At 47.3% G+C, this 15,093-nt stretch overlaps 1 protein-coding gene across 9 annotated transcripts in view; it reads right to left on the bottom strand.

Moving 5' to 3' along the window:
- Window positions 1–15,093, bottom strand: part of MYO6 (myosin VI) — an 856,486-nt gene that overhangs the window by 10,659 nt on the left and 830,734 nt on the right. For all 9 annotated transcript variants that reach the window (XM_085610973.1, XM_085610975.1, XM_085610976.1 and 6 more), the window contains one exon: window positions 374–592. In XM_085610973.1, coding sequence (XP_085467099.1) covers window positions 374–592 — 219 coding nt within the window. The remainder of the gene's footprint in view (window positions 1–373; window positions 593–15,093) is intronic.

Raw genomic sequence — 15,093 nt, 5'->3', positions numbered from 1 at the left:
AGAAGCATCTACACCCTCACTCTCTCCCTTTCATATGGGGATTTGTGTGCACGCAGATTGCAGCTTTTAATCTTACCACAGTTGAGAACCACACACAAGTAACAGCAACAACTATATAAATGCCTAGACAAAAATAACTATATATATATACATATATTTTGAAAATTTCGCGAGGATTCGTCAACCGGCGCCAAAGTTATTCCAAATAGAATGTTGCGGATTTCCTATGGAAACACGGACCTAACTATAACTATCTACTGGCGACCGCCAGTAGATAATATACACACACACATATTTATATATATACATATACACACACACATATATATATGTTTGCTAACTTAGAAACACATTTTTTAAAGGCTATACCAACCAGCAACAAGCAGTATAGGTGGCTTGTCTGGATGCAGCTCCATTTGTCGAGCGATCCATGTTCCATCAAAATGTGCATACCACCACCCCTTCTTCTTGTTCTGAGGGTCTTTGTATTGGTCAGCAGGGCGGATGAAGGGAATCCGAAAGTACCGTTGCTGCCGGTTCATCTCAATCTCTTGAGGTCTGGTGGGCAGCTGAGTTACAGGGTTCTGTTGGGCTATTGCAGAAAAAAAGTGCATTACTATCAGCAAGTGAAAAGGTAATATCCCTTCACCCAAAAGGTACTTCCACACAAAAAAAGGTATATTTGTTAAACGGGAAATCCACAAATTTCTCCAGAAAGAAGATATAAGCAAAGCCCCCAATAGCAGTACTATATTTTTGAGAGCCATTTCTTGCAATAAAAAAACCTATATTGCCCCAAGCGTTTGTCATTGTGGACCCTAAAACAAATTCTCAGCTACAGAAATCAGAGTTATGAATTGTTCAACACCAAGTATCTTTCTGAATACTAAAAACAGAAACGTAGGCAAGGAGGACAGATTATGCAAAACACACCAGTTCTGCGTTGTCTATTTTGCTGTTGATTTATACAATTACTAAATCTCCCGGCTTGTACTCCACTCCCATAAAACGACTTTCCGGCTTTTACAAGAAAAATTGCTTTTTTTCTCGCATCGGTTCTAGGGGTCAATTCCAAGTATTACATCTATCCTCTAATAATATGTGAAGAGCACACTTGTCGGATTAAAATGTTATTGAATGAGCAATGAAAAGTGCCCTTTCCAAAAAATAAACACCAACACAGCTGAAATGAGGAGAGTCGTTTCGTTTTCCCACGGTTACTACAGGAAACACAACTTCCAAGAACTGAGTTGGCCGATCATTGAATGATAGATACACAACTCACGCTGCAAAAACAGCTGCGTGGGGAGGGAGTCCTGAGGCTCGTAAAAAAATCTGCGGTGAAGAGTGTATACATGATCAAAGAAGGGACGCAATAAAGCAAAGAAATGCGAGTGGGTGATTAAAATGCAGTATGAAGATATAAACAAAAAGGGAGGCGGGAATGCAATACAGAGAGGCGTGTAGGGAAGGCCGACAGGGGCATTGGGTCTCCTAATGCAACACTGCCACAGAAAGATGAGTGTGTTGTAGAATAAATTAAATAAAAAAAGGTCCAAATTATTTAAGTACAAAGTCAAACAAAACACACGGACAGCAGAATCCCGTTCCTGGGTAACAGGGAATCTCCTGGAAGTAGAAAGCTCCCTGTTTTAGGTTAACAATATTAATGAATGATGGCTCTTCAACTGATCCGGATCTGCACCTCCCCCTCCCCAGCGCCTTGAGACCCTCACGGCTGAGTAGCGCGCTTTATAAACCCCTGATTGATTGATTGATTGAAGAGACTAGTGGGGTGTTCATTTCATATGTTCACCCAAGAAAGTGTTCTTTGCATCAGCGCAGTTAACTGTTGGAATGTTTCTTCGAGGGTGGGATCGAGGCTTCACCACTGCAAAGCTACCAACCACATCTTGATAATTGATTGAGTACATTAGGGTAGCAATAGTATCGGAACGACATCAGAGGACAGAATAAGATCGTACCGAAGCCCTATCAGCTGCCCACTTATATGACTCAACATCCCTCTGGTTTCAAACAATGTAATTTAGTTCTGGGACAACTGAATATATTATAGCCTTATAGCCCGCCGTAGCGGGCTATATCGGCTATTAAAGGCCCGCTGCACCGTTAAAGGCCCGAGCCGAAGGCGAGGGACTTTAACGAAGCAGACGAACTTTAAAAGCCGGTATAGCCCTGTTATGAAGGGCTATAAGGCTATTAGAACATTCTGCCACTAGAGGGCAGAATGTTCTAACAAATAAAACAAAGCCTTCAGGGAGCGCGAGGGGATTCAAATCTCCTCAGTCTCCCTGAAGCCTTTGTTCACAGCCAGAGCTGTGAACAATAAAGCATTGGAATGTTGGAGCTCCAGGCTTATACCAGCCATTACAAGACCAGAGCACTCCATTGTTTTCTATTTGAGCTTCCAACATTCCAATGTTCTAATTGTCAGCAATTCCTTTTAGGAGCTTTATTGTCTACCACGCTGCCCTCGCCTTCTTTCAGATAACTCATAGTTTTTTTTAATCATCTTGGATAAACCTGAATTCAAAAACAAGATAGTGTCTGCAATCGCTTATCAAAATGCTTACATCCTAGAGGACACAATCGTCGTGAAATGTACATTGCTGAATTTAGAAAAGATAATTATACTGCTGTGCATACTTCGATTATGCACCAAATAAGATTTAGCCAATCTCAAATCATTAAATATGATACTCTGATGACCTAATTCTTTCTATTTGGTGGGTCTCAATCCATCACAGCTTAAATTATTTAGTTTCACCGGCTCCTCTGCCGTAAATGCATTGCCTTGAATTCGTTCCACACTTTTTAAAGTTAGGAGCAAACAGCAATTTCTTATGAACCGAGCACAATATGGTGATTAATAAGAACTTCTCTTTCTTTCGACTGCTGCAACTCTGAGGTAGGCCTGAGAGGTAAATTCCATTCCGCTCGCAGAATTTGGGTAATTTCGCGTTCCGCGGAATTGCCAAAATGTTTTTGCTTGTTCGCTCTTTCAAAATGCGTGTTTGCGAGATATTTCCCCCGAGCACGCAAACAGCGTTCGCGAGCGGGACTACGCAAATTCCACCCACCCCTGCACTGAAGCTGTGAAGTCTTAGGAGTGATAACTATTTAGCACATCTGATGATATCAGAAAGTGACATCATACAGCCACTGAAATGGCAAAAAAATCTAAATGTAAAATTAATAGAATGATATAAATACCAAACAAACGTATTCACAGCACTCTTTTCCCTGTGTTGCATTACCCCTCATTCAAATGGTAGTAACTTGAGGACAGTTCCACTTTTTTTTTTGTTTAAATCAAAGTGTGTGCCAAGCTGCATTTGTGTCTGGGCCATAGCAGCAGGAAACACATATTTATAAAGATGCTAGTCTATAAGTGACTAGCTAATAACTATTTTAGTTTGGAATATTATTTACGATCATATGACGACAATTGGTCAAACTTTATTGCAAAAAAGAATAAAGGACAAGTTACTTACTTTTGGTAAAATTGGTAGATACATCATCTAGCTGCAGATTCCTTACCTTAGAATATCCCAAACGCAGGCTGGATTTGGGGGACTTTTGCTCGAGCAATACCGTTGTGCGATGGTAGGTGGAGACGGCCGGCTCCGCGTGGCGTTGTCTGTGCCGGAAGTGACGTCCACTTCACCTACGTATGCACCACCTCAGCGCACTGATGCCAGTTACTTTTAATGACTTTCCACGCCAGGAGCAATGGAGCCCTGAAGTGCACCGACAGTGGTGTGTTTAGAACTAGGGCCTGAAAGGAATTAGCCCTGACCCTAAAATCCTGTCTGCAGTGCGGGGAGGATGGGTGGGTCAGTAAGGAATCTGCGGCTAGATCATGTCTTGACCAGATAGGCGGTACCAAAGGTAAGTAACTTGTCCATCTGATAGGATCTAGCCGTAGATTTCTTACCTTCGAATATCTATTCAAGCATTACCATCCCCGGAGGAGGGACTGTGGACAAGTTTAGTCCAGGAAGTCCTACAGGACAGAGCAGTCAAAAAGACCATCCCTGTGGACTTGACTGTCCAGGCAGTAGTCCTTTGTGAACGTGTGCAGAGACGCCCACGTTGCTGCCTGACAAGGACTGCAACACCACATTGCAACGCTCTGGATGCAGCCTTAGCTCTGATAGAATGAGCTCTTAAGCTTTCAGGAGTCTGTTTCTTGGCCAGAGTGTAGCAAATTTTGATGCAGAGAAAGTCCTATCGCAAGATAGTCCTCTTGTAGTCCTTTTCTGCACTGTGGTCGTTCACCTGGGACTCTATAGTGTGGTCAAAGTGGAATGATAACACTCTTTTTAGGTCCAGACGGAGCATAGAAAGTGGGCAAGGTGACTGGTTGCCCCACGTGAAATGGTGTTACCACTTTTGGTAAGAAAGAGGGCCTTGTGCAAAGCACTAACTTATTAGGGGAAATGGTCATGTAAGGAAGCTTGTATGACAGAGCCTGCAATTCACTCACCCTCCAGGCAGAAATTATTGCAACTAAAAACAATGTTTTGATGGAAAACAGCCAGAGGGGGCACTTTAACAGCGGTTTCATGGGAGTGCACATCAGGAAGGTGAGAACTAAATGTAGGTTTCACAGAGGCATGATGAATGGAGAAGGTGAGAACACATGTACAAGCCACTTAAGAAATCTGCTCACAATAGAGGATTTAAATGTACAGGGTTGGTCTGGCAGCCTCAAGAAGACAGACAAGGCCGAAAGATACCTTTTAAGAGTGTCCAGAGCAGAGACCTGCTGGGCAAGGGTAAAAAAAAAAGAGAAGGATGTGAAAGAGTGAAGCAGAAAGAGGGTCAATAGACATTTCTGTACAATATGTTACAAATTTCTGCCACAGGCAGGCGTACACAGTCTTTGTAGAGGGACGCCTGGCTCCCAAAATCACATCACAGACTTTGGGAGGAAGGTCGAATGCTGTTAACTGCCGCTGCTCAATCTCCACGCAAGAAGGCGTAGAGTTGACCGGTTCGGGTGGAGGACCTTCCCCTGCTGCTGCGACAGAAGATCCAGCTGAAGAGTTAGCCTGATTGGAGGATCAATGCTCAGTTGTAAAAGCTTGGGATACCAGACTCTCCATGCCAAGTCTGGAGCCACAAGAATGACTTAGGCCCGGTCACTCCTGATCTTCTTCAGCACTCTGGACAGGAGTTGTATTGGTGGAAAGGCATACAGGAAGCCTGAGCTCCACTGGAGATGAAAAATGTTGCAGAGTGAGTGTCGCCTTGGAAACTCCAGGGGGCAAAATTGCTGGCATTGCGCATTCTTGATGCAGGCAAACAGATTTCACCAAGGCTCTCCCCACTTCTGAAAGAGACCTTGCGCCACCTCTGGATGGAGATGCCATTTGTGATCTGCTAGGCATCGATGCCTCAGTTCATTCGCTCTGGAGTTCAGAGAACCTTCCAGGTGATGAACCACCAGGGATGTGCTCTGCTGTTCCAGCCATGGCCAGGGCCACCTGACAAACGGGTTCATGATCCCACCCCGCCCTGTTTGTTGCAATACCACACAGTGGTGGTGTTGTCTGTGAATATCTGGACCAGCTTTCTCTTCATGAAAGAGAGAAAAGCTTTCAAAGCCAAACAAATCACTTGGAGCTCCAGCAAGTTGATGTGGAGTCCGGATTCCGCCGGAGACCAGAGTCCTCTGATATCCACCACTCCCAGATGGCCACCCCATCACAGGAATGATGCATCTGTCACTACTGTATGATCTTGTTGGGGAAGAAAGATGGACCTGCCTCGGTCTAACCCAATCACAGTTGCTCAGCCACCACTGCAGATCCTGTGCAGTCCCTCCGAGATCTTGACTACATCAAAGATATTTCCCTAATGCTACACTCACTGGAACTTCACGTCCAACTGCAGAGCCCGAATACGCCATCTGGCGTGTGTCATGAGCAGGATGCAGGAGGCCATGAGTGAGGCCCAGCAGCCACAGACTCATTCTCACCAACATCCAGGATAGAGGCTGAAACATCGGTATCATAGCCTGAATATCCTGGGCTCGCCGCACGGGAGGATAGGACCAAAGCTGCACAGTGTCCAGAACAGCTCTGATGAAAGAGAGTCAGGTGTGGCTTCAGCACGTTGATTGTGAACCCCTGCGAAAGCAGGAGATTCGCTGTAGAATGGAGGTGGGAGAACAGTCTTGAGGCGTGCTCGCCTTCAACAGCCAGTCGTTGAGATAGGGGAAGAATGGCACCCTTGATCTGCTCAGAGGAACTGCGACCACCGTCATCACCTTGGTGAACACCTGACGGGCGCTGGAAAGGCCAAAGGGAAGCACTGTGAACTGAAAGTGCTCATGGCCTACCGTGAACCGCTGGTAGCGTTGATGGAGAGGTAGGATGGGAATATGAAAATAGGCATCCTGCAAGTCCAACAAAACCATTCAGTCTCAAAGATCTAGGGCAGACAAGACCTGAGACAGAGTGAGCATTTTGAACTTCTCCTTTTTGAGGAAGTAGTTGAGGGCTCGCAGATCTAGAATAGGACAAAGGGCCCTTGTCCTTTTTGAGGACCAGAAAGTAGCGGGAATAGCAAACACAGTCGACTTCTGGTGCTGGAACCCATGTCTATGGCTCCCTTGGCCAAGAGAGTCCTGACTTCCTTGTGAAGCAAGTTCAGGTGGTCTGCCATAAGCTGGTCTTAAGTTTGTCGGCATGGAAGGAGGAGTAGTCTTGAAGGGGAAGGAGTCTCGAAGGAGAGGGAGTAGCCCCGTCGGACTATCTGAATAACACTCTTGTTAGATGTGATGGCTTGCCAGTAGTGGAGGTGATGGCTTATCCTGCCACCAACCGGCCGCCTGTGATTTGGAAGGGCTGGACTAAGAAGGTTTAGAGGCTGCAAGAAGATGAGTCGACTGACTCAACCTCTGGTCGCCTGACCCATGGGGTGGAAAGAAGCCAAGCCCATGGCTGTGCATAGGTTGCTCTTGTGGGTGGGATATGGTTGGTACAGTTCAAAGCCCCTTCCGTTGCCACGAAATGGGTGAAAAGCAGATAGGGGACGGGTGTGCACTGAGAGGCCTAAGGACTTGGCCGACGCCCGCGAGTCCTTAAAGCGCTCCAGAGCCATGTCTGCCTGGTCTCTGAAGAGATGGGTGCCATTAAAAGGCATGTACATAAGGGAAGCCTGGACATCCCCAGAAAAGCCAGAAGTTCTGAGCCAGGTGTGGCATCGAACGGCCACCTTCGTTGACATTATTTTGCCAAACGAGTCGGTGGTGTCAAGCCCACAATAAATACTGACCTTTGCCACATATCTCCCGTCTGATACCGCTTGGGAGAGATTGACACTCTTCCTCCGGGACCTGTGGCAGAACCTGCGTAACCGTTTCCCACAAGAAGTGAGTGTAACGCCCAATAGGCATGCAGTGTTTATCGACCGTAATGCAAGGCTAGCGGAAGATAAAACCTTCTTGCCCCAAATATCCAGTCTCTTTATCCTTGACCGAGGGCGCAGAGAGAAACACACCTTGTGAGGTAGAGGTCTGGACCACCAAACTCTTGGGGGTAGGGTTGTTATTAAGGATTTTTGGGTCACCCAGATCAGGACAATGACGGTGGATAACTGTCCTATTCACTGAGGCCCTGTGCTGGGCTTCAACCGGATTCCCAGAAGGACATCAGGCAAGGCTTCGTTGAAAGGCATGAGGGATTTAGAGGAGAAGACACCTCGCTGCAGGACCTCTGGCAAGATGTTCGTCTTGATTTCCACTGAAGGGAGCTGATGGTGTCCTTTTCACAATCATAGCATATGAAGCTCCTCCTCTGAAGGCAGGTTAGGGGAGGTATTCATGCCAGTGGCCTCACCCAGTTCCTCATACCAGTTCATTTATTACTCAGGCTGGTCTTGTGAACGGTTGAGCCACCCCTCCCAATCATCCTTCATTCCTAGCCCCTCAAAAGAAGGCCTAGACCTAGGGCCCAAGGGTGCCATCGGCATTGGAATCAACGTCGATAGGCGCTGATCCAGCTCTGGGTCGTCTAGGATGAGAATGGGGATGGCAGCACTTGGAGTCTGGGTGTAGCGGCTGGCAACGGGGAAGGGCACAGGGGAGCGACCGGCGCCAGCCGGGATCTGCCACCGGATTCATTGGGGGCCATTGGCGCCAGAGTTGCGGGAACGGAACCTAATGGAGCTCCTCCTGAGCCTCCAGGGCCCGCAGGGAGGGTAAGGTCACCCAAATACTAGGCACATGGCTTCATAGAAATGTTTTAATTGGGCGGGGGCCACTTCGGCATGGAAAGGCAGGGAAGGGTGGAGCTGACCCAGGTGCAGGTTCCACAGAATGAGGCCTAGGGCATCGAGGCTCCTACGTCAGGTCAGCCGACAGATGGGGAGACGTTGAAGCACGCTTTGACTTCTTGTGTTTCTTATGCCTCTTACCTGGCCGACTTTACGACTTCAAGTAGGGGACAAGGACTTAGGGCTCCCGGAGCGGTGCTGGGACCTGCCCCTCGACCGTGAATAAGACCTCTGCAGTTAATGGCGTGGAGTCAAACGCCGGGCCGCAAGCAATTTTAGGGACCGCTCCCTCAGAGCCATGGCCTAGCAATCAGAGCATGACTTCGAGTTGTGGTAACACTCCAGTTACCATAGACAAACTGAGTGTGTATCCGTCAATGACATGGCGCGATGACAGGCGCCGCATGGTTTGAATCCAGAAGTCTTCTTCAAGATCAAGGAAAAACCTACACACCAAATTTCGACAACAGGTAAACATGAAGCCTGTTAAAAAATAAAAGAGGGTAGCTCTCTTCACGAATCTGTGCTAGCTGGCGTGGACAATAAAGAACTTAAGTCAGCGGCGAGGTGGCGCCTATAAAGGTGACATGGACATCACTTCCGGCGTGGTCGACGACAAGTGGATCCGACTGCCGCCACCTACTGGCGCGCAAGGGTATTGCTAGAGCAGAAGACTTCCGGATCCAGCCTGACCCCTGGGATATTCTAAGGTAAGGTATCTGCAGCTAGATGTCTCTATCACATCAAGTAGTTCTTGTACAGTTCTTCTGGGTCTCAAGTATAATTTTCTTGCAGTTACCTGTTCAAATTTCACAAAGAACTTTTACAACTAGTTCTGGCATTAGTATCAGGTATATTTGTTTTGCAGTTACGATTGAAGTTTGGTGAAATGCTGGCATATTCTGTATCTTTGTTTAAAATATGTTGTTTTATTAAACGTTTTATTTTTGTGTTCTTATCTTAATTGTGATACAGTATTGTTTTAATAATGACATTTTTAGTTTTGTGTATGTTGAATGGGTTTTATTATCAAAATAAGCATTGCTAAATTAATTGACTAGCTGATTCATTGGCTCTCAAAGCCCAATGAGAGGCCAAGTACTCCTCCTTGGATCTGAAGAATGTGATCAGTCTCTGTTTTCACCCCTTCTCCTCTCCACTGGTCTGTACAGCTGGTTTTAACTGACAACACCTGGGTAGTCTGAGATCTGAAAGAATAAATAAATAATGGAATGATACTAGAGCAACCTATCTCAAACTATGTCATAAATAAGTCTTTTATGGTACGGAGGTGTAACTCATCAAAAAATGCAGAGATTTCAGACTTTGTATGCTTGCATAGCACAAAGAAAGCCAAATAGATGAAGGGTAGCATTTACCCCGAGTGCCCTTTAACTTGTTGATACATTTTCGAGAAAGGTCGACCCATATCAAAAGATATGGCCACGTTTCCATACTTTTCTGAAAGAAGGGTTAGTCATATTTTGTAATTTTACCATATCCAGCACATGAAGCAGAATTCAAATAAACTGATTGTCATGTCAGCATTGTAATATATTGGAGCATTGGATCTATGCACAATATTTTCAAAGCATCTGGTTCATTCTAAAACACCACTATGGGAAAAAGCTTCGGAATAAAAAATAAAACAGCACTGAATGTTTCCCCTGCTGATCATCAGATTAAATTTGGCTATAACAGGCTTTGAATATTTGCGATGGGGCAAACAGAGGTGCACCCAGCAGGATGATATGTACAGTTTTAACTCCCTGTGGTGTTGATAACTAACCAGGCTCAAGTATTTCAACCATCAATGGGAAAGTATACATCCCTGAGCACCGCACTCTTATTGTGCAATTTACTTCTTGCAGAGGAACACTCCTAAAATAGAGGTCGTCACACCTTTCCAGCCATGCAGCTATTACTGAATTTTAACATACTTTCCGTGGGCGTAAAGGGGCTCATTAGCCATGTAGCCGAGTTGTAGGTCCATGTTAAGAGGCATTTGGTTTGTGGTTGACAGCTGCTCATCTCAGCAGCTCACTAGAAGGAGGGGCATATGGCAAGAAGTACTGTCATAGTCCATGGAACCCTCTGAAATAAAAAAAGACTCTCCGGGCACTCACTGCTTGAAATCATAGTGTGAAACTCTGACATACAGTAGGATTTTCTATAACCTGCAAAATGATTCCTAACACAGCGTTTGTTCAGGAACAGGAATAATCATAAGGGGATTCAATGAAAGGATCTAAATTGTTTTAGTAACAAAAGGCAACAGTTTATCTCAAAATAATCTTTTGGAAGTAGTAAGTAGCATTAATAGAAAAAAGAAATCAGTAATGCCGGTGTATGTGTAGAAAGCCACCTTGCAGAGGAAAAGTGTCTGGATGCGGTTCCTGTTTACAGCATAGCAGTAGACGATACACCAATGAGCATCAGTGCACTTGGAGAAAGAAACGGATGATGCCAACGCTTTTTAGGGGCCACCTTGTCTCGTCACAATATAGACAGTTAGTATTGGAAAGTGGTCAATGGATGAGCTGGGCCATTACTAGCCTTTGTAAGAGATTAAGGAGCATTTCCAACATCTTCAGGGTGATTAGAATGGAACTTTCTACCTTGAAGATACCAATTTCTGTCATATGCACTGCTCTATAGTGCTTCGTGAATTGTACCTGGAAAGGGAGCGCTGTCTGGTACCATGGCATTCAAAGAACTGGATTCGCAGCATTTTCGCCAGTCCTGGGTGCCATTAAGAATGTTTTGTACCCGGTAACTCCTCCTACTCAACCGTTGGCACAGTTATTGGTGGCTTTCAGCCTGTATCTTCTATTTGTGTCACCTGTTGGCAGTGACTTCTGCAATATACCGAGGCAACGGTGTTGCAAATGGCAGCAAAGCAGGGCATATGGCTATTTTCAAGGAAGGTCATTCTTGCATCAGCTACAGAAAACTGTCGAATGCACAATGCGATTAGCTCGAAATGCCGGTTTAATGACACAATACAATCAAGTCTGCAGTCAAGAAGAACATTTTGAAACAGCAGAAATCAGACAATTCTATAATTTTTACAGTTTAGCTCCTGTAAAGAATACAAATGCCCTAATAAAACCATGAGTCGGTGGGATTCAGGTTCCAAAACAGCATTGTGAAACACCTGGGGCCTATTTTGTGGGCATGCACTTCCTTTTCGATACCCAAAATGTCACTCAGCGCAGAGGAAAAGGCAGAGCTGCCCATAACGAGGAAGGGAAGTAGTTGGTGTCGGTGTAGCACTTTGCAAACTTCTGCTTACATTTTTAAAATTAGTTCGACAAGACACTGATCTTGTGAAAGGAGGAAGGGACGGGAATACATCCTGAGGGCAATACCTTACCAATGTTTTGCGGAGGCCTGATAGGATAAAAGGATGAGTGAAAGAAGAGGACAGGTGGACTTCAGAATAGATCGGGCCCCAACATCTATTCTAAAAAAGCAGTTAGTCTCCCACAGAGACTTTTCGTGCTCCTCATACAATTGGCTCTTGTCCAGGTGCTGAAATATGGGCACTTGTGCTGTGAGAATTGGAAAACGAGATCTGCCCTAATCCACAAATAATTATGTCCCCGAATAAAGACTGAATTGGCCAAGCTAGCTAATACTGGGAGGTGATAACATGCTGATGCCTGGGTGGTCTAACTGCTGAACATGGAAGCAGCAACCTCAAGGTCGAAACACAGTGATTTGAGGTTGTCAAGAAAAATTCACCCAGGACAAAAAACAGGAAAGTCACTCTAGTTGCTAATGGCATCCGGATTAGACCAAGATAGTTGCAGCAGCTCAATGAAGAGGACTGAGATCTCAACCAAGCTTATAAGTTGGATCTTGGTACACAGGAGAAGATTTGGGATAGCTAACAGCAGCGACACAGGATCATTTATCATAAAGCACTGCAAATGGGAAACTGGGAAGCGGAGAGACGAGTGAGGTTCTAAAGACACAATGTGCCAAATAACGTACAGTGGTTGACGAGCAATGGGCATGTATGCCCTTTTTGCACCCCCAAGACTGGTGTAATATAGATAGCACAAGTGTTATTTTAAAAAGGAGTTCCCTCATTTGCATGGGAGTGTGGTCCCATGCAAATCCTGGAAAAACTTTTCCTTTACACCTGTCTGGTATTATGGATGCGGGTGCAGAATTAAGAGGTCATCAGGACACGCACTGATTGAACCTCGAGGGCAGCCCTCTGCATGGGCAATGGGGGGCCCATGGATCCCTCCTAGACATCCCTCTGCAGGTGGTTGCAAGAGGATCTCTGCCGCCACCCCTTTAGAATTACAGGCGGGTGCTGCCTCCACAATGAAGAATTGAGCACCTGCCTTTCACTAATGCACTGCACCTAGGACCACTACAAGTACACAGATGCCCTTGGGGCAGCACAGTAACAGGGTGCAACATGCCTATTTACTTGCAGCACACCAATTTGAAGGTGCACCGAGGCAGTACCAGGGACAGGGCACCCTATATTTTTAATATGTCCCAATATGTTACTCACTAGTCTTAGCACTGTGTAGAATAGATCAAGAATGATAGTACCGGGGAGGAGCCTAGCGCTTGACCAAGATGGCCGCGTGAGCTTTGAGCTCCCGAGACCCTCGTGCCCTCCGTCGTCTATCCTGTATATAATCCTGTTTGTATGCATGGCATCGTGTAGATGACTTGTCAGGGAGGCGATCGATGCCACCCGAGGTCGAATCGCCCACCGGGAACCGGAGTTATGCATGGCGGAAGATTGAGGCCCATCTCCGAGGGATGCCAGGGGCTCGAGTTGGCAGGATGCCCGACCTCTAATTGAACAACAGCGGCCAGGCGAGGTGTGAACTGCCGGACGGAGGTCCCTATCCTTTCACTTTCACTTTCTCGCCCTTTGTCTGCCCAGCCCAGGGAGTGCTCGCGTCTGCTTTATTATCATTTGGACGCTCTGCATGCCACATTGGCGACCCATCGTAAGACGGAGCACTCCTGCTCTCTCTCGCTGAGAGAGGGCAGTCCTGTTTGACCCGACCTGCTCGAGCCCACCATGTCGGGCAAAGCAGAGGTGGATCGGCCGAAGCCCAAGGCCACCAGGCAGGGAGCCTACACTCAAGCCAATAACATGGACCGCTATGCCCAGCAGAAGGGGTCACCGGGTGCACCGAGCCAGTCCCCGGATACACAGAAGACTGCTTCACCCTTGGCCCCGGAGCTCTCACTGCAGGATGTCATGGGTGCACTTGACGGGCTGCAGACTTCGATTGGGAGACAGTTTGATGCCCTGGCGCACAAAGTGGATACCATCTTGGTGGATGTTAATCTGATCCGCGCGGATTTGGGCAAAACAAATGAACGGGTCAAATCCCTGGACATCAAGACCACGGGCCTCGCCGATGATGTCTCGGACCTGCAGACCGAGGTCCGTAAGTTGCGGACCGAGCATGATCTCGCAGCCCGTCGGCTGGAGGACTTCGAGAGCCGGGCCAGGCGCAACAACGTGCGCATTATCGGGGTCCCGGAGTCCTCGGACGAGATTTCAGTGGACCTGCTCGTGGAGGACTTGGTGCTCAATCATCTGCAGCCTAAGGGTCTAGGGAAGTTCTTCGCAGTTGAGCGGGCCCATAGAGTGCCTGGTGGGCGGCCCAAGGTGGGAGCCACACCGAGGCCGATCGTCGCCCGGCTCTTTCACTTTCGAGACCGGGACGCTATCCTGCAGGCCTCGAGGGTAACGGGCCCGGTCCCCTTCCAGAACGCGTCGGTGAATTTCTATCCTGACTTCACCCAGCAGGTACAGAGGCAGCGGCAGGGCTTCCTGGGGGTGAAGAGGAGGCTTCGGGAGAGGGATCTGAAATACGCCATGCTCTTCCCTGCCAGACTACGTGTGGTGTTTGAAGACCGAACATTCTTCTTTGAGTCACCTGCCATGGCGGATGAATGGCTGGACGCTCTGCCTCGACGACGCACGGAAGAGGACACTGCCGTAGACGGGGACAGTGGCCGGGATGAACAAGGTTGATGTATTCGGAACCGGACTGACTCGGACTGACTTTAGATAATGACTTGCAGTAAACACGGAGGTTGTGGGAGGACGAGGGGAGCTCTTTCCTCCCTTAGGGTACTTTTTGTAGATTTTGGGTTTGGTAGGGCGACAGGCACACTGCAAGTTGGGGGGGCTTTGTAAGCTGCAGCAGGGGTGCAGGGTGGGGGGGGGGTTCCGGGATTTTGGGGTTGTTGTTGGGGGGTTTGTTTCAGCAAGGCATAGTGATTATTTCCAGGACTGTTCCATGGGGGCTCTTCGGGTGTGGGGTGGGCCTCCTTACGTTTGGGGATGGGGGGTAGGGGTTTAAGTGTTATAAGCTGGAATGTGAATGGTTTGGGGGATCGCATTAAGCGTGGGATTGTTTTGCAATTCTTGAAACGGTCATTGCCGGATGTCGCCCTGCTGCAGGAGACGCATCTTATAGGTAATACGTGCTATGCCCTGAATAGGAAGGGTTATAAATTCATAGCTCATTCGGGATTCTCCTCTGGGTCCAGGGGGGTGGGCATCCTAGTCAGAGCCTCGCTACCATTTGAGGTGGACTCCACCATTGTTGATGATAGGGGGAGGTTTGTGGCGGTGGCGGGGCGGTGGGAAGGAAGAACTTTGGTTTTAGTTTCGGTTTATGTCCCGCCGGCCCTGCAGGCCTCCACTTTCACAGATCTGGGTAGGGCCCTGCTGGATCTCCCGGGGGGTATGCTTGTAGTGGGAGGTGATTTCAACGCTGTTGG

This window comes from Triturus cristatus, chromosome 6 (assembly GCF_964204655.1).
Source record: "Triturus cristatus chromosome 6, aTriCri1.1, whole genome shotgun sequence".
Lineage (NCBI taxonomy): Eukaryota > Metazoa > Chordata > Amphibia > Caudata > Salamandridae > Triturus > Triturus cristatus.
Note: the sequence above shows the minus strand (reverse complement) of the source record. Positions and strands in the feature narration are given on the sequence as shown.